The 26478-nt window shown below is 45.5% G+C and overlaps 1 protein-coding gene across 3 annotated transcripts in view; it reads right to left on the reverse strand.

Annotated features, from left to right (window-relative positions):
- Positions 1 to 26478, reverse strand: part of LOC138282926 (microtubule-actin cross-linking factor 1, isoforms 6/7-like) — a 533430-nt gene that overhangs the window by 133754 nt on the left and 373198 nt on the right. For all 3 annotated transcript variants that reach the window (XM_069220983.1, XM_069220984.1, XM_069220985.1), the window contains exon 30: positions 15301 to 15444. In XM_069220983.1, coding sequence (XP_069077084.1) covers positions 15301 to 15444 — 144 coding nt within the window. The remainder of the gene's footprint in view (positions 1 to 15300; positions 15445 to 26478) is intronic.

Genomic DNA, 26478 nt, shown 5'->3' on the forward strand with positions numbered 1-26478 from the left:
AGTGATTTTACCTTTTCGTCAAAGAATATCGCGAATTCCGCTGCTTTCTTTGTGGAATCTTCCAATTTGGAGGTTGGGGGAGAGCTGTTAGGGTTCTTGATGAGGTCGAATAGTTTTTTGGGTCTATTTTTGGCTGAGTCAAGGAGGGATTTGTAGTGCGACGCTTTTCCAAGGAAGATGAGATTGTGGTACTTGGATCTTGCTGAACGAAGCGTGGCCAAATTTTCAGTGGAGGGTGCTTGTCTCCATTGTTTCTCAAGGGCTCTTATGAGCTTCCTTTCTTCATAGAGGGATTTGTTGAACCAAGGTGCTGAGGGAGTGGGCCTTTTCTTTTTGCTTTGGAGAGGAGCGACATTATTGATTTCGACTGCAAGGACTGTGAGGCATTGGGAGGTGAGTTCGTTGACCTCTAGGTCCGGGTCTAGCCTTGGAAGTGATAGCAAGGCAGAATTACAGAGGGTACTGAGGTCAATATTTTTAGTGTCACGGAACCAGGAAGTAGCCCTCATAGGCTGGCCCAGAGTTATAGAGTGTGATAGGTGAAGAGAGAATGGGATGAGGAGGTGGTCCGACCAGTCTACATGAATAGGGTAGCGATAGTCAGCAAGCCTGCTTTAGAAATGACAAGGTCTAGGATTGAGCCTTTAGAGTGTGTTGTTTCTGTGCAGTGTTGGATAAGATCGTTTGCAGAGAGGAAGGTGGCCAGCAAATTCGCATTTGTGTCTTGAGGCGAGCCCCAGTGGACATTGAAGTCACCCACGAAGATCTGATTGTCACTTTGCGTGAATTGGTCGCTGATGCAGTCCGTGAGTTCCTCCATAAACGAAGGGCTGCTACCAGGCGGGTGGTAAATAGCATGGAATCTGAGAGGTGATCGGTGGTGCAATTGAAGCTCAAGTGATAGGCATTCAAAAGTGTGGCAGGAGCTGTTAGGAAGAGCCTTAAGTTGAAGGGAGTTTCTAAAGATGACCGCAACACCTCCCCCCACTTTGTCAATTCTGTCATTTCTAAGTATAGAATAGCCTGTGGGTACAAGGAGATCAAACATAGAGTGAGAGGTATCGTTGAACCAGGTCTCTGTGAGGAAGATCATGTCAATATTGTGCTGGTTGATGGTATCGGAGATTTCAAGTTTGTGTTTTATTGCAGATCTGCAGTTGTGGAGCAGACAGCGCAGCTCTGACGCAACTGTTTTGGTGACGGGGGCACTTGGGCTATGAGGGGTGATAGGGATATTGTGCTTATATGAGGGCGCTCGGGAGGATTTAGGTGGGCGAGTGGTTCTGACAGAGGAGATGGTCGGAATAGTGTAGATTACAGGGTTACTGGGAAGTGGAAGTGAAGGAAGAGTGGCGTTCGAGTGCTTGTGTGGATTTGCAGACGACTGGCTAGATTTAGCTATAGTGGGGTGTGGTGGTGAGGTGCATCTCGTGGAAGGGTGAGTGTTAGCCAAAGGACTTGAGGTGTGTGGAAACGTCGAGATCTTGGAGCTTAAAACTAAAATGGTAGCTTCAAGTTGGGAGATGGCGGTGATTAGAGAGCCTAGCTTTTTTTCCAGAGAGAGTAAGGAAGAGCACGGCGTAATGGGTGGCTCGATGGAAACAGGAGGGGGTGCACTAGGCAGTGTACGGCAGGAAGAGGTGGGGGAACGGGAGGGGAGTGGGGGTATAGGGTTCAGAGGTGGGGAAAGGTTTAGGGTGAGAGCAGGAGTTGGTGTACCAGGGGTGAGAGGAGAGTTGTCGTTGTTGGCGTTGCAAGAAGGATAGGAATTAAGGGCAGAACTATGGGGCGATAGTAGAGGAGTGGGGCGGTGGGGCGATAGGAGAGGGGAGGAGTGTGAGGAGTCATAGGGATTAGGGAGGTATGAAAGGAAGGGGGGGGAGTTGGATAGAGTTGGATAGGTCCTGGCAGCTAAGTGAGGTGGCTGTGATGGAGCGGGTATCGGGCAGAATGGGGGGGATTGGGAGAAAGGGAAGTTGAAGAAAGGAAGTGATTCTGCTCGGTCCGAGGGAGGGAAGGTGTTACCAGGGGAGGAAAGGGGGTAGCACAGCAGTGCTGGAGGAGAGTGGGGAGGGAGAGAGATGGAATGTATTTGCGGGGAAATCGGGGTACATAGTGAGGGGAGGAGTGGGCGGAAAAGAAGAGCGGAGGAGGGAACAAGGGGAGCGTAGGGAACATAGACAGGGGGAGAGGGCTGGAGGAGAGGTGGTCTAAGGAGGGGGGTGGCTGGAAGGGATAGGGGGGAGGAGATGAGAATGGAGTGCCGGGACGGTGCGGAATGGACGAGGAGCGTGTTAGCTAGAGGTAAGGCTGAAGTGAAGAGGGGAGGGGCAAACTGTGAGGGGGGAAGAATGCGAGGGGAGGTCCGAGGGGAGAGAAGAGGGTCAACCTGTGCCTCCCCAGGGTGCAGCCTGTTGGAGAGTGGGGGGGTCAGGGGAGGAGAAAGGGAGTAATTGGTGGAGCTAGATGGAGAGTCAAGGGATAGCCCGGTAGCAGGGGAGGGGAGTAGGGAAGGGAAGAGGCGGTCAAAGAGAGAGAGACAGGTGTCTTTGGCTTGGATCATAACAGTACCGTTGTTATAGAGTGAGATAGTGAGGGAGCCGTTAAAACACGCAGAGGGGGAAATTTTTAGCTGTTTCCCATGGGGGATAGAGGAGGAGGAGGTGACGTTAAAGGAATTGTAAAAGCTGGTAGACCAAGAGGGTATGTCGTGCGTGAAAAAAATTAGATCATTTTTGAGCCCCCCATATCGACCATTGTAAAACTGATCGACAAAAAGGGAATCGGGGAAATATTCAATGGTGTTATGCTTGAAACGTTTTGTTGCAGCTTTAGACAGGTTAGAAGGGTAGATGATTTTGTAGCAATTAATTCCAGACTTCATTCGAGCGGTGGCCATGTTGGGAAATTGTGGAGGAGGAGGGTGGTGGGGAAAAGGGAAGGGTGTTACTAGGACGGTGGTGGTGAGGAGAAGTATGAGGGCAAGAAGGGGGCACGTAATCCAGACATCGGGTGAAGGAACCTGAGTTATTGTGGAGACAGGAAAGTGAGGCGATTAGGGATAGGTTGTTACTTCAGAACAGGGCTGATTCAACAAGATGGAATAGGAGATGAAGTGGTGTAAGAGGAAAATCACTGTACTTATCATCCTGAGATATAAACCACATAAAGCACAGCATCACAATAGGTATCAAAGACATTGTACGCCCCAAATCTCAACAGTCTAATAATAGATACTTATCTCCTAAGTATCGGCATCATTATGGGCAAAAATCACAGGGTGGAAAATAATTTCACTAGCATAACCCAAAGTATGCCAGAACCTCAAAATCATAAAACACAATTTAGAGGTAGCCAGAACAGGGTCTGAAAATCAAACTACCAGAAATACATTTCCTAGCACCACAAATACATAATGGGGCCTGGCGCCCTACAAACCACCAGGAACCCCTAGTCAGCTGGCCAACCCAAAGGGGCTCAAATGCCCTGTGTCCAGAATGTTGGGGCTGCTGCCAATACAGCGAAAGACCAGCGTGCGTGCTTGCGCAAACCTAAACGTTGCAACTGGCACTAAGTGCTGCACAGCTGTGAAGAAATGGTGCAAGGAGTGCATCTCACTCCTACCTCAGACAGAACTACCTCCAAATGCCCTAAGAGTCTAGAGGACTGTACTGCATGGTGTTGGCCCGTTTTACCCATTTTGCGGTGATGTGCATGTGCCAAATGAAGGTGGTTTCCCTACAGATCGTTGTAGTTTGCTCGAGTGATGGGGCAAGGTGTGGAGTTACTCTCAGAGCCCACAATCCATAGTTGGGGTCAGAAAGAAACTGGGTGGATCGCTTTTACTCTTGCTTTGGTCTTGAAACCCCCCTCTTAGTGCAGAGACTTGGAAATAGTCCCTGCTGGGATCTGGTTCAATTCAACTCGCCAGGTGATTCCCCGGACCAGGGGTGTTTCCATTATATTCCCAGAGGCTCTCACCTTAATGCTGCGTTTGTACAATCTTGTCTTCAGGTGCCCCCAGTGGTGCTCTGTCGGACCTCCGAGTAGGGGTCTCTAGAGTTAGTTTTCCAGGGGCCCCAAGTCAAGGGGCCTCGCCAGTTTTGTTCCTTGACCCCGATCAGGTCACCGGTGTTCCGCTTTCCTTCTCTCCGCAGGGTGTCAGAGGCAAGCACGGCTCAGCTCAGCGGAGTGGGGCCAGCCGCTTCGGGTCCTCCCTGGGGACTCGTCTATTTTACGGGCTCCGTAGTCCCCGGGATTGCGCAGTCGTCACAGAAGACGGGGTACGTCCTTATCCAAGATGGCGCAGTCGTCACAGAAGACGGGGTACGTCCTTATCCAAGCTGGTGCAGTCCTCACAGAAGACGGAGTACTTTTCCAAGATGGCGCAGACTTCACTCTAGACGGAGTACGTCCTTATCTAAGATGGCGCAGTCTTCACTCTAGACGGAGTACGTCCTTATCCAAGATGGCGCAGTCTTCACTCTAGACGGAGTACGTCCTTATCCAAGATGGCGCAGTCTTCACTCTAGACGGGGTTCGTCCTTTTCCAAGACGGCCGCTAATGCAGATGTCTCCACTGGAGAGGGAGCGTGTCATCACCAAGATGGCGTACGACCTCACTGGCGACGGTTGTGACCCTGTGGGAAAATGGCTCCTACGGTTACCCGTTCAGACGCCAGGTACGGAGTGGGCGCGTTCGCTGCTCCCTCATCTAAAATGGCGGCTTTCACTGCAGGGCACAGCTGACGTCCCGACTCAATATGGCGCAGATCCTTACCCAAGATGGCCGCCGCCGAGCTAGTATTCGCGCAACGCGAAAGAAACAAAGAGCCGCGGCCGAGGCGGAGGGAGAGACGGCGGCGGCGGGGCCGGGGCGCCGGTGAGAGGGTGCCGGGCGGGGAGGAGCGGAGCTGACAGTCGGGGATAGGAGCCGGACAGTTAGTTCTGTTATTTGGAGTTGTGTAGCGCTTGAGCCTCCCTTCTTTAGCTTGGCCCCGGGTTTTAATAGCTCTAGTGACTGTCCCCTCGTAACTCCTAAGGGGTGAGGTCTTTTGTGCGCCACTTATCGGAAGTTTAAAGTATTTACCAGGTTGTCGATGCTGTAGCTAGGGTTCCCGCGGTTGAGGGCCGCTTGGAATGTGGCATTTACACTCCGTTCATCTCAGTTTGTGTCCCCCTGGCCTTCGTTCCATTCGGGTTCAGATCAAATCAAAGAAGGGGCTTTTCAGGTTTGGTTGCGAACGTCAAATTTGGGCTCAGCAAGTCCCCGGGCGTCCCGCTGCCCCGCATCGCTCCCCCGGCCGATACTTCGGCTCCAGCGGTCCCTGTGCTCACCGCTTCGGAGCCGGGTTGTCTGGGCGATCTCCGCCGCATCAGCAAGGCATCAGCGCAGTGTTAAAGATGGCGGCCGCCATCTTGGATCACTCGCGGCTCTGCAGCGTTCAGAATATCAGCCTCAAAAGCCGGTCCCTGGGACTAAAAGCGCTCCCGCAGCGCTGCCGCTGGACACTCTGTATCTTCGGCCCCACTGCCAGCTGGTTTGTAGGGCCCAAGCAGGTCAAGATCTCCCGGGACGGGGAGAGAAGGACGGGAGCCTCACAGAGAGGCTGCTACCGTCACCGTCCTTTCAAGTCTCTGAGTCTACAAGTTGTAGACATTACTACTACTACTACAGAAAGTGGTGAAAAGTTGTTAAGTGTGAGTTTACAAGAAGAGAAGATTTGTGTGACGGTTCAGCAGTGGGATGGCTTTTAGGAAGGCATGTAACTGTCTTTTGAAAGTAATTTGATCCCTCTATTTTGAGACTGACAGTAAAATATATTTTAAGGTGGGAATTTGAGAGGTGTTAATTACAGGCATGTAAAACTATGTTTCCAAATTGATTTTTTTAAAATTATCAATGCTATCTTTGTAGTCCGCTTTCCACACAAATGAAAAGATGCTTCTCTACCCAACAAAGTACCACAGTCAAACCCTTTTGGAAACATTTAAGGACCAACAAAATACCACAAGTATGAGTCAGGAAGTCAAACGCTGACATGGATTGAATTGTGTTAACATTCCAGATGTGCAATGGCTTTTGTACTCTACATCTGCTAAAGTCTGTACATTCACTCTATTATCTTGGCTTAGAATCCCATTGGCTGCACCACCTTCGATTTTACACTCAAATTATTCTATTTTTATTGTTTGCCCTATATGTAAATTACTTACTCCAAACGTTTCAGGCATCGAACGTTTAAGATTTCCAAAAGGTGGAAATAATGATGCAATGTTAGACTGGATTTTTTAATGAAACATTTCAAACAGAAAAACAAGTAATCGTCCACATTCAGAAGCAGTAACTCTTAAAAGTTCCCAGTACAGTAACAGACAAAAGAAGCACCACTTCTACACAACATAATTGTGACAACATTTATGATTAATTGTTTTTAGCTCTGTAAGCCACCATTAAGTGTCAACAGACAGGTGCATAGTCCCACGTGGCTTCAACAAAATCCCCTGATATTGACAACAATCTTTTCATATTTTCTGATATTGCTGTTGACACCCTTAACCAGGGTGGCCATATAATCTCCTCCCTGCAGCATCAGGAGGACTTCATGAAGGGTAACCATCTGGAAAGATTGTTTATTCAGGAATGTTTCCAGTTGTTTGAGAACCAGGATTGGTCTCCACTGACCCCTTTTCTGTCTAATCAAAAAAAGCCTGGAGTAAACCCCTAGTTTTTCAGTGGGTTGTGGACAATCTCTCCAGCCCCTTTGACAAGGAGTAAGATAATTTCCCACTGAAGCTACTTCAAATGTAGATGATACTCTTTTGTGGATGGATTCATAGGAGGTCTCTAAATGAACTCCATCGACGCCTGAAAGAACAATTTGCCTCATCCATTTGTCCGATGTTATAGCCGCCTAAGCGGGAGCTAACATTGAAATTCCTCCCCCCCCCCAAACTGCATTGTAGGAGGTAGAAAAGAGGGAAAAGGCAGAGAGTCAAGCTCTCGTCTGTTGTCACTGGTGAATGACCGAGGAGCACTTCTCTTTCTTCCCGATGATCTCCCATATGACTACCTTTCACTACAGTTAATGGAGTATCCTTGACAGTGTCCAGATTGTCTTTGAGGAAAATACTACTGTTGACTTGAAAATGTGTTGAATCCTCCACTAAACCTCTGATCTTTATGAGGCAAAAGCCTTAGAAGTATCTGTTTTAAGAACCTAAAGATTCTCACCACATGCTTGCTGAAAAGAGCAAGGCCCTTGAAGGGCACGTCCAAAATCTTTGATTGCATCTCAGGACAGTAGGCTGTGGGCTCTGGCCAACCCAGTCTTCTTAACAACATTCCTCCTGTAACTTGACGGGAACCTGTATAGGAGACATCCATTGCCACATCAATAATGAAAGATAAAATTAGTTCTCCTTCCTTGTTGTCTCCCTCTCATCTCCCAGGATGAGTTCAAGCAATGGTGCAATATCATCCCACATCTGGCGATCATAACGCCCTAAGATTGTCAAAGCACTGTCTGACGTCCTGGAGGTCGCTGCCATAGGTGAGATTATTTTGCCTAAATTGTCTATTCAGGTACAATCTCCGTCTGGCGGACCAGAGAAGGGTGCAATTGGATTTTTGGGTCTACTCTGAACTACTAAGAAGCTAACTGAATCTGGCCTAGTATGTCCAGTGAGGCAAGCAGGAGCGGGTTCTGGAGCTTTATACTTCTCCAGGTGGGGGTATGACTCTCGGGATCATAGCAGGAATCTTTATTAACTTCAGGCCTTCTGACCAAATAAAATCCAAAATAGGGATTTCTTGTACCGGCTTCCATAACTGCTTCTTAAACTCATAAAGGAAACGTTGTTCTGTGGACTTTATTGGTAGAATGAATGTCTCTGCAGCTCTTTCCATTAGAGAATGAAATCTTGAAATATCATACGATCTTGTGGAACAGGTGTGTCATTCCCTTCCCTTGGTGCCACTGTTGCGTTTGCTACATCATCTTGTCCTCCATCATCTTGTGGAAGTTCATCCTCTGCCCCCATCCACATCGGAACACATGGAGTGACTCATCATCACCCATTTCTTCAGGAGTTGGCGGAACCAGTGGTCTTTGACCAACTCTGGGTGATGGTTCTCGTGGAGGTGGTGGAGGGGGTAGTGGTGACTGCTGTGGAGGAGGATTGGCTGGTGAAGGATTACGCATTGTCGATTGTTAGCTGGTTGTTGTGGCAATACATTTTGGAAAGTTTTCATCATTTGTTGTAATGTAGATAAAAAGGCCATAGGCACCTGAACTACTTCAGACTACCTGTGTTGTCTAGGCAATATGAAAGACCTTTAAGTATGAATATAATCCTGTTGGAAATCAAAGTCTGAATAATATTCATTTTCATCTATGTCCTCCCCAAACTCTGGGCATATTTTGCATTCAGTGGTGTTGGGGTATACACAGTTTATGAAACAGACACTTGCCTTCTCTTCTTGATCAGACAGTAAAATCAGAGCAGGTAGCAATGCTGAAACCCATAATGGCAAAAGCAGAGTTTACAAAATTGAATTTAATGGTGTCAACAGTTTCGCTGTCTTGAGTCCTGACGTGTCCATGGCACAGTCTCTGCCTTGATGATCACCACTGATGACAGCAAAGTCACCGTCGACGGGGTCACAGTCAACGGGGGAGTCGCCGCTGATGGTCTCGTCATTGACAGTCTTGTAGACAATGTTGTTGACAGGAATGTCATAGACGACAAAATTGATTGAAATTTTGAAGATGTTTTATTCTTTTTAAGAGGTAGATTCTCAATGGGTTCTGACGCTTGTGTCTAAGATGATCCCTTAGATGCATGTTTTCCTTCTTTAGAGGCAGAGGAGATGGCTGCAAGTGCAGTTCCAAACAAGTCCAGTTCAGGAAACTGAACAACTCTCCTTTTTTGTGCTGCCTTCAGGGAAGTGCTTGGAGGTCACTTTTCTTGGAATCCCCCCATGAAGAGGGGTCATCTCCTACAGAAGGAGGACAATTCTCATTAGCCATCAGATATAATGCCAACCTCTTTTCTCTGTTCCTAAGAGTCTTAGTTCGAAAAGGTCTACAAATGTCATATTTAGACTACTTATCGTTTGGATGAAGGCAATACATAAACTGAAAATGGGCAACATCATTGTAAATTTTCGTAAGACCACAGAATAAATAAGCTTTGAAAAGAGATTTCTTCTCTATGTCAGCCATGGCAACAGCTGGTGACGGCTGTCAAGTAAAAATATTTCCCTGGCCCACAAGTTAATACAATTTCCCTAAAAACAGCTCACAGTACTTTCGTGCTGAAGACAAGGATGGTTCAAATCAAGGGCAAATCACGAAAGTAACAGATTTAAGGTTCACTGGCCAGAGCAGAGCTTTGTCACAGGACTCTCACACATGTATTTATTTAAGCATTTATAAAGTGACCAGCGACCAAAACTGGTATCCTAGCGCTAGAGGGGGTGGTGAGAGAGGTCAGACAGACCAGAGATAAGAGAGAAGGAAAAAGAACTACGATTAAAAGAAATAGAGAGCAGCATTACCATAGGATCAATTATGACCATGGGAACAGCCAAGTTTTCAGTGCTTTCCTAAAGTGCATAAGATTGGTCGAGGATCTAATGGGACCAGGAAGCTGGTTCCATATTTGAGCAGCTAAAACAGAGAAGGCCCGGCCACCATATCTGGATTTCCCTACTTTTGGGAGGCAGAAAAGACTGGCGGAGGCTGAAAGAAGAAACCCTCCAGGGGAGTATCTTTTCAGTTTGTTTTGCAAAGGCACAGGGCTGCCGCCCTGGAGAGCTTTAAGCACAAAGCAGAGAGATTTAAGAATTATACGCTGCAGCACCGGCAGTCAATGGAGGTCTTTCAGTGCCAGAGAGGTAGACGAACTCCTGTGTCTACTAAGAGCCTGCTGGTCCGCCACAATCTGCACTCTGTGAAGTATATTTAATAGGTAGTCAGGCGTGCTCAATAAAAGGGTATTGCAAAGGTCCAGCTGACTCACAATAACACTGCTTACAATTAGAATTTGTTCAGTGGAGGGCATCAAAGGCAAAATCTTCTGCAGATTGCATACCAGAGCAAAGCAGGGAGCTACAAGTCTATTCACATGGGTTTCCATTGATGGCCTGTTGTCAAGCACAACCCCGAGATTACGCACAGAGTCAGAGGGAATTAGCGACTGGTCACCAGACCGCAGACTTAGCTGGATGGGGCTCAATGCTTTACTGGCAGAGCAGTAAAGAAGCTCTGTTTTATCCCCATTAAACTTAAGGGGATTGTGGTTGAGCCAGCTGGCAACATCATTCATGCAGTTATGAAAAGTCAAAGACGACACTGCCTAATCTATCTCAAAAGATAAAATAAGTTGGGTGTCATCTGCATAATTCACCGCATTAAATTCTGTGTGACTTAATGAGCGTCACTAGAGGTCTGAGATAGATGTGAAAGAGGACCGGACTCAGCGCAGAGCCTTGAGGGCACTCCATGCTCCGGGTTCTTAAAAGCGCAGCTGTAAGGAGGCAGAGCCGCTGCCAGGGAGCGATTAGAAAGAAAAGAATTGAACCATTTGACAACGGTGCCTCCCACTCCAGGTGCCTGAAGACGACCAAGGATATACTGTGGTTCACTGTATCGAATGCAGCTGACAGATCTAGAAGGACCAAAGCAACTGACTGGTAGTGATTGTGTCCTACCATGAATCTCAGGAAATTGTCTTGTTTCCTGGCAATTGGAATGTGAGAGTACCCATCCTGAAGATCTACAGAACAGAGCCAGTCTACTCAATGGAGTTGAGGATAAATTTGATGTAATGCAAAAATTCTGAGTATTTCTCTCGGTATCCATTTGTTTGCGACTTTCGGATCTAGTGTGGATCTGAGTTTGTTTTTGGACCTTTCTTTTTCACCAAAAAATAAATAACGGGAATAAATCCCTGTAGTTTGTGAGTTACAAGTTTCAACGCATGCTTCTGCAGAAGGATGTTCACTTCTGATCTCAGCATTGTCTGATGTTGATTGAATGATTTTGATTGAATATTTGGTGGAGGACTGGTGAATCTGAGACAATCATTCTGTACAATATTCAGAACCCAGGAACCATTTGTGATGGATTTCCACTCTGTTAGGTATTATGAAATACCTCCCCCTACCGAAGTGGGTAATGGAAGAAGAAGAAGCAGAGGTTCATTGTTTGGAGACTTTCTTTCTAAGACAGGTTAATCATCAGCTGTTCCCTCAGGTTGATGCCTTGGGTGCTGCTGGAAATGTCTTTGCTGCTGTTGGTGATGCCCGTGTAACCACTGAGGGGTTTCGGTGCTCTGTGGATAGAAACACCTTTTGTAAGGTTTGTTAGGGTGCTTTTGCTGCTCTTTGTGTTTGGAAAATTAAGTATTCCCTGTTGAGATTTTGATGAAGTCTTCTCTGCAGTCTCTTGAGAGGTCTTCAACAAACTGCCGCACGAAGACCCATAAGGATCTGTCATACTTGCCTAGTAGGGCCGATGCACTTGCCGCTTTCAGGGTTGTGGCAGCTGTGCCATATACCTTGCTTCCCAGTAAATACAGTTCCCTATGTTCTTCGTCTGGTGGAACTGTGGATGAAGGAGTAGTAGAATGTACTTTCTTTGCAGCCAAAATAACAACGAATCAAGAGGAGGATCTGTTCGCAGGAATAACGGGTCCAGCTTATATTTTTTCTGAAGCCTAGGTTGAGCTGCTTTGGCTGCTGCTGGCATCAGACAAAGTAACATGGCTGTTTCTAATGAACCCAGAAGTAGCGGTAGAAGGGGTCTTGATGCTGCACGTTGGTGAAGAGTCTAAAAAATCACAGATGTAGTCGTTGATGGAGCAGATAATGAAATGTTCAGTTTTGTAGCCCCTCTTACAAGCACCTCTTGAAATGTGTTGATGTTGTCAACTGGTGAGACCCTCGGCTAGGGAGAATCCATCAATGTCGGAGAGAATCTTCCAGTACTAGAAGAAGAGGTGGAAAAACAATGACCTCGGTCTTGATTGTGACCTAGATCTGGACCTCGGACAATATCTATGAGTGCACCAAGCGTCTTGATGAGGATGCCAAAAATGATGACGATATCTTGAAGGGGTTTGTGCTCATGATCTATGGCCAGATCTGGACTGAGGAGACCATGGTCTCTAAGGGGAAGTTAGATACCTCGCCAGAGTAGGAGCTTCCAAAGGTGTCTTTGTCTGAGAAAGAAGTGGAGGTGAAGTATGTGGAAAAGGTGCTGAAGGAGCTGGAAGAGTTGGAGGAGGTGGTGGAGAGTACAGAAGAAGGATGGGCAACAATGGCGAGTAAGCCCTGGAGTATTCTGCGTCAGACGCTGATGGTAATCTTCTTGGACTAGATCTCCTGACTATTCTTGCAGGTCTGGAATGCCTCGACAGCCTTCCCAACATTGCTTTTTCCTTGTGTCTCAACGTCAACAGACTTTTCTAAGTAGAACATTTCCTGTGTCTCAACATCGACCTTTTGTGTCTCTATGTCGAATGCTGTTTCCCACTCTACGTTGACCCAGCTCTCAGACACCATACCTTGTCTCCACTTTGATGCCCGTGATGTCAACCTGGAATTATGTAGTTCTTGAGAATTTCCTCTCTTTTTGGATCTTCATCTCATGGAGTCGTCAGAGGAAGGTGTAAAAGTCCTGGTAGAAGACTGACTCTCTCCTTGCGGCGTTCCACCTTCATACTGCACCTCCTGCCGTCTGTGTCGCTCTTCTACGCCAAGAAAGTGAATCTTCTCCCTATCCATGAGGGTACACCTGGAAAAGGTCCTACAGTGTTGTTATGTGTCAGGGATGTGGCTGTCAGGAAAGCAGATGATACATACATCATGATATTTTGATCTGGCCTCCTTTCTGCCACAGGCAGGGTACTTTTCAAATACAAATGTCATTTTATTTTACTAGAAAAATAATTTTTTCTGTCAAAAAATGACAGAAAAACACTGGTAATGTTGAAATCTGTCGAGTGAAGGAGTTGACAAAAAATTCTGAGAAAAAGCCAAAAAAGGCCGAGCTCTGCTCCAAGATCCTATCACGAGGAGCTACAAAAAAGAACTGAGGTAACTGCCACCTACTGGGCATGATGGGATATTGGTGGGCAGTGAGCTATTAAAGGCACAGACTCTTTTCATATCTGCACAGCTGCAGCCTATAAGTCTACATTGTCTGCTTCCTTTTCAATCCTTTTCCTATAAAAAAAAGGTTTGTAAATGAGATTTATAAGGACCAATAACTCCTGCTTATTTTTTCTGTTTTTTTTCAATTATATCTTAACTCTTTTTCAAAAACAATTTAAAGCAATTGGACAATACAGCCTCATTTATAGGTTACATTTTAATAAATATTCGGACAGATGCACAAAGCCCTTCTGCATTTCTTAACGGTCCGAATCCTTATTTTCTTATGTACAAAGGCCTTTAAGAAATCGCAAATTGCAATTTCTACCCTGTAGAAATTGCAATTTGTGATTCCCAGAAAAGGAAAATGCAAATAGGGATCTCCTATTTGCGATTCCTATTCTGATGTACAAAGCATTTCCCAAATGCGACTTAGGCATTTAGGAGATGCAATTACCACCAAATTGAAGTCGGTGGAAACCAGGTGCAAGTAAAAACAAACAAAAAAAAAGCACCCCAGGGTGCTTTTTAAAATTGCAATAGAGTACACACATGCCCCTTAGGCATATGTGTCCTCTACAGGTGCAACCCTATTTTTGGGGTGCACCAAAGGGGGGGCCTTTTTGCCCTTTGCCATTCCTGTTTCCTAAATAGCGATTTCTTAATAAGAAATCGCTATTTAGGAAATCCAAAAACAGCCCATTGACTAAAATGCAATGGGATTTCTTAATACCGATTTCCTAATAGCGATTCCTACAAAGTAGGAATCGCTATTAGGAAATCGGTATCTCTGCACACAGCATTTTGCATTTCTTAAATAGCGATTTCTATGAAGTTGCTATTTAAGAAATGCAACATTGCATTTTGTACATCTGGCCCGAAGTGCTTATGCTGGCCTTACTCTAGAATGGTGAACATCTACAATTAAGAATAGACATTGTAAAAAGGTGCTCTGGGAATCCCTGCATGTGTGTGTGACTATTCAGTGCTTGTGATCTCTTGAGAAGGAACAACACTGCCTTCCTTTTGCCTACTGTACATTGCATGTCTCTAATTTTTTGTCACCACACTGCACAAATTATTTTAAAATTTTCGAAGGTCAAGAGACACAAACCGAAGTTTTATCTCTTAACAACACTATTATATTTTTGCATTAGAACCTCTCTTTAAAAAGTGCAGGCTGGCCTTACTGGGAGAATAAAGTGAGGTAGTGCAGTGACATCAGCAAGTTAAATGAGTTTATGGCCATTTCTAGACCCTTATATTGTACCAAAAGATGTCATTTATGTGGGTTTATCTCAATGCTGGTGACATAACTGCTTTGTTGTTCTTGCAATACACTGTCAATCATAGGGTCACGCTTGAGACATTGAAATGTCTCTCCTAAGCACACTGTAAACACTCACATATGAGCCAGTGGAAAACTTGCAGCGATGTGGACGAGATGAAGAACATCGTACTGTTTCTGGCTGCAGCATGGATGTTCGTTTTGTGTTTTTGGAGGCATTAGCTTTATGAAAGAGAGAGGCTGGGGTTTTTCACTTTCTGGATCTCTGGATAAGAAGGGGGGCAGCAGCATCATTCTCATGGGAAAAAAACATCAGCCATTGTTTGTGGTTGGAGATTATCAAAGGGTTTGAATGTTCGTAAAATCCTGTGAATTTGTATCTAACATGGCAACTCTGTGTCTGATTGCTTTAATGTCCACACAGGAATAGCCTAGAGCGTTCTAAACTACATCTGACGCGATTTATATCTTTTATGTGCTATTTCAAAGGGGATAAATAAAATCTTTTGGCAAATCTTCAATTTTCTACACTGATTATGAGCTAACCTTTTTCAACCATGGAGAAGAAAAACCCAATATATCTGTAACTACAGCTCTGCAATGTTTGGTATTTTATAGGAATGCCAGCCCTTCAACGGGAAATGAGGCAAGGAAGGGACTCTTTGACAGATCTAAGAGTGGAGGAAGATCAGTCGCTGGAGGTGGGGTGATGGTCATATTACAGAACAGTTAATGGAACGGGGTCTTGGAAGGAGCACAGAGTAGGCTTTGAGGAACAATCATAGTTGAGTGAGGAGACACAGTTGCAGTAAGTGCTTAGAAGGATAGCTGGACCACCACTTGTGCTCACCTCTTGATAGCGGCTGTCACTGACGTTGATCCAAGACTTTATGGTAATGATGGAGTCTGGGTGGCAGGAGGACAGGATCTCTTCACCCAAAGACACAATGCACTCCAGGGCCAACTGCTGGCACTGCAGGGTCTTCATCAGTTCCTGGGACATGTGTTTGTATTAATAATGGGGAAGAAAAGCAACATATAGTGAGTGGAATAGAATCATGAAGAACAAAAAGGTGAGCTCAAACCCTGGATCTGGCTCTATTGCTACCTTGAGCCTGAGAAGGTGCTGATGACACAGGAAGATCATCACAGAGGGGGCTGTAAATCCACAGAAAGGTTGTTAAGCAGGTATGGTGAGGCCTAGTCTGCACCACAAGAGAGACAGGTCTGACAGCCCACAGATGAGTAAACGTAGGGTAAAAACAAAACGTAAGGATTAGAGGAGCCTACAGAGTTACAACAGAAAGGGAATACAGGGACAGGTTGGGTCCAGTGGTCCTCACCTCCACCTAATTTCAGTGCATCTTTGTATACAATGACCAAACATATCTAAGAATCTAAATCCAAAACAAGGCAATGCAGCACATTTACAGGGATGAAAATCAGAAAGACACCTTAAAACACAAAACTCATAGTAAATGCACACCATCATAAAATGTTTAAAACAATAAAATAAAAAGTATTAACAAATATATATTAATTATTTATTTTTATTCATATAATTCCATTTAACATATAGACTGTAAAATAATTAAAATTAAGTTTGAAATGAAATTCTACAAATAAAAGTACAAACAGTAGATGCACTTAATGAAAGTGGGTAAGTATCACTCTACAGGCATCTCGGGGATTCTTTTAAAGAAGTGATTTATAGTCATACTGGTTGACAGCATTCTGAGATGCAGGTCCTTTTAGAGAATTAATACCAATTGGCAAAAGGTGTTGCTTCTGCCCGAGATCCTCGCGAGTATCTGAGCATCTGAGCGAGTATGCTGTAGGTTCTTTTCAAGACAATGGTGTCTCCTAAGTGAGCAGCGCCCACCCCCCCCCCACCCACCACGTAAAATATTCACCAATTAAGTGAATGAAATTACAGGCCTTACGAAGAAGGAAGGAAAAGCTGATATCGCTTTATTTGGGGGGGGGGGAGAACTTCAAAGCCATGAATTAGACTTTTCAAAGTATGTCAATCCATCTGTGCAGAGTTCCAGTGGACGACCCAACCGTTTACTGTGAATTGGTTGTGATTCCCTTTTTCCAAACTAAACATAATTGTGAGATTCTTCCACCTTTTAAAACTGCTTCATCATTTCAGGAATGCTTCACTTCTATAAACACTAAACCCCGTGCAGACTCAACAGGACAAGAGTTAAATGTTTGTATTAAAAGAAACCATCACAATGCATGGCTCTACCATTCCAGAGACTTGAAGGACCACTGCTCACAGTTACCAAAGGTAGAAGGTGTGAGTGAAAGTCAGTGCGAACTGCTTGAAAGAGGTGGAAAGCAGAGGGGCAACAAACACTCCGTCACCTGCTTACACACTGGTCAGTTTTCAATTCCAGGGTCAACATTCTGTGCTGTTGTAACTGGCGAATAGCAGGGACCCCTATCCGGAAGAAAAACATTTCAATCAACAGGGGCAGTTCATTGAAGAGATTGTGTGGGGCGCAAGTCCTCAGCTGGCCGGCTTAAAGTGCAACCCTGCGGCGCACACATAGGCCTGGCTCCCTCCTGCAAGAGGCTGAACAGAGGTCGGAGCTAGCTTACTGATCAGAGGAGGCCAGGCGCCATATATAAATGAGGGGGGCACCTTTTGCGCAAGAGGGTGAAAGGCCAACTGGGAATTCGTCTGTGGACGTCCTAGGTTGCCCTGATATCTTGTGGCAATTCAAAATGTAGTTGCCTGCGTTGCTCTTGGGGGCGCTAATGTTTACCATTGGAGTAAGAATTCTTTCGAAGTACATATATGCAGTCTTTAGGCTAGCATTACCAGTAGTGTACTGAGTCAGCCAAAGCCGAAAATGTAGAGGAGTCCAGCCATACATGCAGAGAAGTAGGAAATCAATTTATGAAAGGACTTAACTCAAAACTGTCCTCAGCCATTGAATGCAACCTCCCTTTGAACTGTTGGAGTGTGCGTTTTAAAATAAATATTAATACGAAAAGCTTGCAATATATTGTGTGATGAAGCTGCATAGAAAATTTGTTAACACAGAAAATAATGTATACGTTTGAAATGTGCCCACGGCGAGTGGCTACCAATGTATACGAAAACTAATGAAAAGGCTTATTAATTCTGAAGTATTATGCAATATGTTTGAATTTGTATTAGTATATCATAATTAAGGTTACGTGTTAAAAGTTTGCTTTATTTAATAATAGGCTTTAACTTAGCGAGGGCTTGGGCCTAGATGTCTGGCCTCATATTTGAATTGTATTTTCTAACATGAATAACTTGCTGCTTTCCTGAAGGACACAAAGCTGTACTTTTCCAGAAGTTATGTGTGTGTGTGTAACTGTAGTGAATTCTTTCTCATGAGAACCGGCTTGCTCAAGGCGATGTTCTTGCTAGATGCAACAGTGTAATTCGTAACAGGTGCAAGGATAACTGTCCTAGGAGAAGACAATGAAGACACTGACTGGAGCGCAAAGTGTAACATTTTCTACCAGACATTCCAACCGTTGAAGACGTCAATAACGTGGACCAATCCGTGACATGGAAACTGTGAACTGTGGCAAATTCTAGTAAAGGTGGTTGCTAATTATTGGACAGAGATACGGATGCACCAAATTCTATCCAATGAGGAATTAGGGAATAGCTAGACAGTTTTAACTTAACCACATGTCCCAAGAAGAAATCAGACACATGCCATTCTTCCATTCTCCATTGCATTGCCGCTTTCCTTCCAGACACTCCAAGCCCATACTTTAGGATACTTTTAGTTGTAAGTTTAGTTGTTCTGTCACCCAAACCACCCCCTGCCCATTTTCCTGATATTATATTCTCCTCCATCTGAGGGAAGTAATCCATTCCTTAACTATGCTATCTTGAAACTTTGCACCATTCTAACTTTTGCCTGATGCTGATGAACTGATGTCCTGAGGACGAAGTGTGACGCTGCTTGCTGATCTGTTGGATTGGTAACAATCCGATGCAAATTGTGATTGTCTGTTTGCCTTTTCTTTCTAGGTACCAACTGCTATTTTGATAGAGGCCTTAGTATAGATGTTTTCTAAATTCGTGTTCACTAAAATGTTTTGCATGAAGCCCAACATGCTGATGCTAATTTGAGGTTAGTTAAGGTGTTCACTAATAGCTAATGCAAATAGACAAATGACTGAGTTCTTGCTTTGTTGATTCATGTACTAATGAGACTCTGCTAAGTTGATTCATATTAATGATGTACTTAAATTCTGAATGAGTATAATCCACGAAATTGATTAAGTTGTGTTCTGATTTCTAAATGACGGTGCTTTTGATGTGTTTATTGCTATTGAGATTAACCGGCATGATATTAGATTGTTACAAATGTGGAAATAAATATCCTAACACTTAAATGGTGTGGTTATTCATGACTGAAAGGTCATGGTGTGTTCAATTATTGTTTCTATTAATTGTTTATTGATTAGTGATTGTCTTTATTGATTTATTTATTTATCTACTGATTGATGATGCTAAGAAAATATTTTGTACTGGGAAGTCTACAAACGCGGTCCAAAGGTTTATCGACCTAAATGCGTCCCCTTACGCGCTAACAGAACCAACACACAAGGCACACATACAGTTAATCTCACGGAAGACCTTGCTTCTCCTAGCACTAACATCAACACTGAGAGATGGGGAAATGCAAGCTTTCAACATAAAGGACACTTTCCTCCAGTTCACAAAGGACATGGTTATTTCGAGAACCAGTTCCAAATTCATATCCAAAAATCCTATTTCTTTTCACTAGAATTATCCAGTAGTTCTACGAACTTTCTTCCCAAACCAATTTTGAACAGCACTGCTTTCATTAACTTGCATACATGCCTAAGGTTTTACATCAATATATCAAAAGCTATGGGCTCATCAGATCAGCTGCTAGTCTCTGATGGACAGCCAGGAAGAGGTCGCCCCTATTGAAGCAAGGGACAGCACACTGACCCTCAGCCTGCATTGCCTTCTATCACACCAAGGCCAAGGGTTCACTTCAGGGAAGAGTAAGGGGTATTCCACCAGGAACATGGCATCAACTGCAGCACTCTACACAGGTGTGTCTCTGCAGTCACATGTTTATGGAGCACACCTCTCTTGATGTGGCTGCAGAAGTGGACAAAGCAACAAGAAAGGCAGTTCTCAGACACCTGTTTCGATACAGGTAAGCCTGCTTCTTGCTTTTGTTATATTTCACAATGTACACTGTTTACTATTCAGATTGTGAAAGATCTAATGTTGGAGAACAAATTAGTTGCTTAGTTGTGACTCCAGTTCTCCAACATTGAAATCTTTCCTATGTTCGCATGCGACCCTCCCTTCTGCCTGGTCGGAGGCTCATGTATAATATCCTCTTCTCACACTTGTGCAATGACATGTAAGCTATAGTGGCCTCTAGGGACAGTAGAGTAGGAGAGCTGGCACTTCCACCTCATAGGCTGAAGTTGGGGTCGCTTCAAATGAGGTGGATATGCTACTAAATGAAAACTGTTGTTCAGGCCTATGGTAATTTTACCGTGGTCTACTGCTATTTAAATGTACCAGGGATTTCCAGCCTGATGACAGGGAATGATTCAGGCATGTGACTATGTGAAAGATCCAATGTTGGAAAATACGTGGTAATACAAGCCGCTATCCATTAAGCAATGGATTGTTTTGAGGTTGGCAGTGCTTAATATGAGCCAATGGTTTCCAGTGCAGGGCACCGACACTTATTTTTGAGGGCCAGCACTTATCTTTCTGCCTCAAGAATTTACTGCGAGCAAAAGACACATAAGGGAAAGACAGAGACAGAGAAAAACAAAAAAAGCAGCAGAAAGCTGCAACAGTGAGCTGGAGGGGTAGGGAGTGGCTGTAAATGGATTAAAGAAGCCCGAGATGGTTTTAAGATTACTCTGCCTCAGTATTCTGTGCTCACACACTTAATTGCAGTAGCCACATGTTTCAGAGGAGAGCTTTGGGCACCTGCACATTTTTATTTACAAATGAAGCACTGGAGGTTGGTACACAACTTTTTCTGCTCTTCAGTTTTATTTAGATAGAAACAAAAAGCTCTTCCAGTGTCCAAGGAATGCAGAAAACACTATGATGGAGGGGACTGATAGGGAAAGAATGTGGAAAGTGTGATCTTATGGTTACTGTGAAAATCAGAGACAACTTTCAGAACAAATGAAGGATGTGTCCTCATCACTACTCTATTGGTGTGTAGGGTTTTACAGAAGATAAGCCTATAATTGGTTCACTCTTCTGATAGAGGTGAGGGCCACTAGAAAGATAATTTTCAAGGACATATGTTGTAATGGATAGCCTCAAATGATGGGCCCATTACTTCTGATAAAACAAGATTCAATTACATGGAGGAGAAGGTTGTTTGATTGGCGGGAGAACTTTTTCAGGTCCCCCTAAAACATCCTTAGTGAGTAACGCCTTATCTGGTAGAGACTATCTAGCCGCAGAATCCTTACCTTAAAATATTCCCCAGGAGTCAGACCGGATATGGACGTTCTTGAGCAGTACCGCAGTGGCACAGTAGGTGGCGTCATTCAGCTCTGCACCATTGGCTGTGCTGGAAATGATGTACATGGTACCTACACAGGCACCATCCTGGTGCTCTGAATTCAGTTACTTTCTGGGCTTTCCACAACAAGAGCGCAGAGCCAAGATGAGAACTGACCACTGATGTTAAATACTAAGGCCTTAAGTAGAATGGCCCTTATGCTGTAATCGTCTTGCAGAGCGGGGAGAATGGGAGGGTTGGTAAGGAATCTGCAGCTAGACAGAGTCTGTACCAGATAAGACGTTACAGAAGGTAAGTACCTTGTTCATCGGATAGAGACTTCTAGCTGCAGATTCCTTACCTCAGAATAGATACCCAAACAATGCCTCCCTGGAAGTGGGTCTGCAAAGCCAATTTAAACCAGAAAGTCCTGCAGCACCCAATGGACAAAATGCCCGCCGCGTCTGACTGTACAGAAAGAAGTGTTTGGTAAACATGTGCAAACATGACCACGTTGCTGCCTGAGAGATGTCTAGGACAGGGACTCCGCAGACTAACACAGTTGTCGCAAACTTAGCTCTGGTGGAATGAGCATGCAAACTCTTAGGGGGTTGCTTCTTGGCCAATGCGTAGTAGATCTTGACGCACAGCACTATCCATTTTGAGTTGGTCTGTTTCTGGACAGCCTTCCCTTTCTTAGCTCCATGAAGATTTGATCATCCACCAGGTACTCTTTTGTGCAATCAAGGTAAAACGATAACGCTATTTTTGGGTCCAGATGTTGGAGTCTCTCCTTCTCTTTGGAGGGGTGAGGCAGAACAAAAAAGATTGGCAGGGTGATGTTCTGGCCTACATGAAGGGAGTCAAACCCTTTGGAAGGAAGGAGGCACCTGTCCTGAGGACCAGCTTGTCCACATTGAAGGTGGTGCAAGGAGGGTGAGCCGAAAGTGCTTGCAATTTGCTGACCCTCCTGGCAGATGTTATTGCCAATGGAAAAGCCAGTTTTGAAGGTCACTAGCCTAAGAGGGCAATTATGCAGAGGATCAAAGTGTGCACACATCAAGAAGGTAAAAACAAGATTTAGATCCCACTGGGGCATGAAGAAGGACATGGATGGAAACATGCTGCAAGCCTTTCAGAAACCTATCCACAACAGGTGACTTAAAATAAGGTTGGTCCTGCATACCCAGAATGGCTGATAGACAACCTTTAACTGTGCCCAGAGCAGAGCCCTGCTGATCCAACAATAGGAGAAAACAGAAGGACCTTAGAGAGGAGTGCAGAAAGAAAGTCTATGTTGTGGGAATCACACTATGTCACATACCTTTCCCAACCGCAGGCGTATACTGACTTGGTGAAGGGATGCCTGGCTGCCACAATTGCACCACAGACTTCAAGAGGAAGGAGAAAAGCTGTCGACTGTTGCCTCTCAATCTCCATGCATAAAGGTGAAGGATGCACAGCTTTGCAGTGCACAAGATTGAGGACATTGTGAGTTCACGGAGGTGGCAAACAGAGCTAACCAAGGCTCTCTCCACTGCTGAAAGAGGCCTTGCACAACCTCTGGGTACAATTGTGATCGGCTAGGCAACTTCAGCTGAGTTTGTCCGCCCTGACATTCAGAGAGCCCACCGGGTTTTGAACCACCATGGAAATGCCGTGGCATTCTAGCCATGTCGAAAGACGTAGAGCCTCTTGAGAAATGGTCCAAGACCCCACCCCGTCCTATTTGTTGCAGTACCACATGGTGGTGGTATCGTCTGTGATCACCTGCATCAGCCTTTCCTTTATCGAAGGAAGAAAGGCTTTCAATGCTCAGCAAATCGTCCGGAGCTCCAATAGGGTGATGTGGAGCCCGGACTATGTAGCAGACCAGTCTTCTGATCTTCACCTCTCCCAGATGCGCGCCCCATTCCAGAAGTGACTCATCTGTCACCACAGTCTGCTCTGCTTGAGGAAGGGAGAGGTGTCTGCCACTGCCCAAACATGGTATGTCAGCCACCACTACAGATCTTTCGCAGTTCCCTCCGAGAAGTGGACTATGCAGTAGAGATTCCCCTGATGCACCCACTGGGACTTCAATTTCCACTGCAGAGTCCGCATACGCCTACGGCATGGGTTACAAGCAGTGTGCAGGCGGTCCTGAGGCCTAACAACCTCAGGGCCATTCTCACTGTAATCCAGGATAGAGGCTAAAACACCAGTATCATATCCTGAATATCCTGGACTCGCCACTGAGGAGGATAGGCCTGAAACTGCCTTGTGTCTAAAACAAAAAGAAATGAAAAGGAGCATCTGAAAGGGAGTCAGGTGTGACTTTGGCATGTTGATAGTAAACACCATCAAGTGCAGAAGATTCGCTGTAATCTGGAGCTGTGAGGCGACTGCCTGGGGCTGGCCTGCCCTCAACAGCCAATCATCAAGGTAGGTGTAAGAAGTTGGGTTATTGGTTGACTTGGGCGTGAACCCTGACCAATCAGCAATCACAATCCTTGGTAGGGTGAGGCACAAGCCAACCCTGTGCTCAACACTCTTTTAGCTTGGCACAAAGCAATCAGGATTAACTTGGAGGCAATGTTCAAAATATCTGTCCAACACTTCAAACAGTAATAATGTGAAAATTCCACATAAAAAGTATCATACACCAAGTTAACAAAATAGAGTGATATCTAATAAGTAAAACACGACCAAAATAGCAAAAATCCAATCAGTAGAACAGGAGATATGCAATTAGTAAGGTGAAAATAGTGCCAAAAAGTACTAATCTCCAACTGTGGTTCTCTAGTTGCTCTGAACTAGGACAAAGTCACAAGTTCAGGTTGACCACAGTAGAGTGGGGGCTGGCTACAGAGACCCAGATAGGCATGAGGAATAAAGTACCTTAAATCTTGGTTTGCAGAGTGTAGCGAGGGTCAGTGTCGAAGATGTGTGACGCAGCCAAAGCAATTTGGTGGTTCTGAGATGTGGTGAGGCTGTGGTGCGAGGTCATATGACGTTGTCATGGATTCCGTCAAAGAGGGCTTGTAATGCAATGTCTGGCATCGAGGATGTGTTGCGCAGTCGGGATGAAGCATCGGTCCCGAGGAGCTGCGAGGCTGTGATGCAGGGTCTGGTGTTATCGAGGCTGCAGTTGAAGAGGGTGCAAGGGCCTGCGCTGAGGATGCGTCACGCAGCAGTGGTTCCGATTAAGCAACGGACTATGATGAGATGTGAGCCTTCACAATGGAACAGAACCACGAAGAAGCAACCATGAGTCAGTTCTGCTCGGGGTTGCGCTGCGCAGCAGAGGAGATGCGTTGGTTCCACTGGATCAACGATGGCTCACTTCCATGGGTCCAGGACTGGGGTGGCGCCACGTAGCAGGGTAAACGCACAGATGGCAGGGTACAGGTGCTGGGTTCAAGGTTGGGGCCTTCTGTCACTGTGGCTTTAGTCAGGAGGCGACCCAACTTTCTTATGGAGGCAGGCACTTTGGGGTCCTGGGTTCCACAGTTGCAGGCCTAGTACTTCTCACCGAGTCAGGAGGGTAAGCAGGACAGCACAGCAAGGCAGCAGTCCTACAGAGCAGCAGTCCACCAGAGTGGCAGTCTTTTGAGCAGAAATATTGATACCCAGTTGTGCCGTTGACGTGGGGAGAGCTACTAGAGGCATGTCTTTATGCACAGGCTCACTGCCTTCCCTGCCTTGGCTCCAGACTAACTACAAGGGGGTATGCAGCCCTCTGTGTGGAGACAGGACAGACCCTATTCAAGAGTAAGTGGGGCTGTGCCCAGCTCAATCCCTGCCATCCAGGCACATTTAAGCTCTCTAGTGTGTTTAGTTATCTAGAAGGAACACACAAAGCCCAACTGTCAACTATACCCAGTCACAGTATAGGGACAGGCTCAAGGCACCAAATGACTGAGGCAGGAAAATGCCAACTGTCTAACAGTGCTATTTTCAAAATTGTAATTTAAAATCCAAATTCATCAAAAGTTAGGATTTTTCATCACAATTCCAAGGACACCAAACATGAACTGGTTACCTGCTCGAACTTGGAAATTACAGCTTATTAGGTGTAATAAGGTAACTCCAATGCTATATTATGGGAGAGGTACGCCTTGCAGTAGTGACAAATGAATGTAAGAGTTTTTCACTAGCAGGACACATAAAACTAAAAAGTACATGACCAACGTTTTAAACACACTGCACCCTGCCCACAGGGCTGGCCAGGGCCTTCTCTAGGGGTGACATATATACTTACAATGAAGGTTTACGCCAAAATGGCAGTTTAACTGCACACGCAAGCAGCAATGGCAGGCCTGAGACATGTTTGAAGTGCTGCTTCAATAGGTGACACAATCAGATTTGCAGGCCCACTAGTAGCATTTAATATAGATGCCCTGGGCACAGGTAGCGACACCTTACTGGGGACTTACAAGTAAATTAAATATGCCAATTAGGTATAAGCCAATCTTACGATGTGTTAGGCGGAGAACACAAGCACTGGTTAGCAGTCTTAAAGTGTGCAGAGTCCTAAAGCCAGCAAAAACAAAGTCAGAAAAATAGGAGGGCTGAAAGCAAAAGGTTACAGGGAAAATCTTGCCAATGATGCCAGGTCTAACACAGATGGGAAAGAATGAAACCCCAGACCTCCGCAGATGAGCTGCAACCACTGCCATCGTTTTCATGAACACCCGAGGGGCGCTGGTAAGTCCGAAGGGGAGCACAGCAAACTGAAAGTGCTCTTGGTCCACCGTGAACAGCAGGTAACATCTGTAGGCAGACAGGACGGGGATGTAGAAATATGTGTCCTGCAAGTCCAACGCTACCATCTCGTCTCCCAGATCCAGGGCAGACAGGACTTTTGCAGTCATCTTGAATTTCTCCTTTTTCAGGAAAAGATTTAGATGTTGCAGGTATAGGATAGGACGAAGGCCTCCATCCTTGGGCATCAGAAAGTAGTGGAAATGCATCCACAAACTATTTCTGATGCTGGCAACTGGTCTATGACTCTCTTGGTGAAGAGAAATGGAACAAGGAGAGGTGGTCCTCTGTCAGCCAGTCGTAAGTGGCCTCCACCTGTTCCTTATACCAGTTGTGCTCATTCACATCTAGGGGATGCTGGTATCCATAAGGATCCTCAGACCCCTACCAGCACTGGCTCTGCCCCAGAGAGCATGGAGTCAGCGGCGTCTGCACTGGAGCGGGCACGAGGAAGGTCCATGGGGCCTGACTGGCACCGAGGATGAACCTGCCAGCGAGGATACAGTGGGGGTCCCTCCTGAGCCTGTGGGACCTAAAGGTCCCCCAGAGGGGCCGAGCCACCCAAATATGAGGTGCATGGCCTCATAAAATTCCTTGTTCCGGGCGGGAGTCACACTGGGAAAGTCAGGGAAGCGTGCAGCAGACCTTGACTCCTCAGGGAAACGTGAGACCTGGAGTGTTGATGCTCCTGCGCCTCGTCAGAAGACTTTGACGTGTGCAGCGAAGTCAAAGACCTTTTCGACTTCAAC

This window comes from Pleurodeles waltl, chromosome 2_2 (assembly GCF_031143425.1).
Source record: "Pleurodeles waltl isolate 20211129_DDA chromosome 2_2, aPleWal1.hap1.20221129, whole genome shotgun sequence".
NCBI classification, from domain to species: domain Eukaryota; kingdom Metazoa; phylum Chordata; class Amphibia; order Caudata; family Salamandridae; genus Pleurodeles; species Pleurodeles waltl.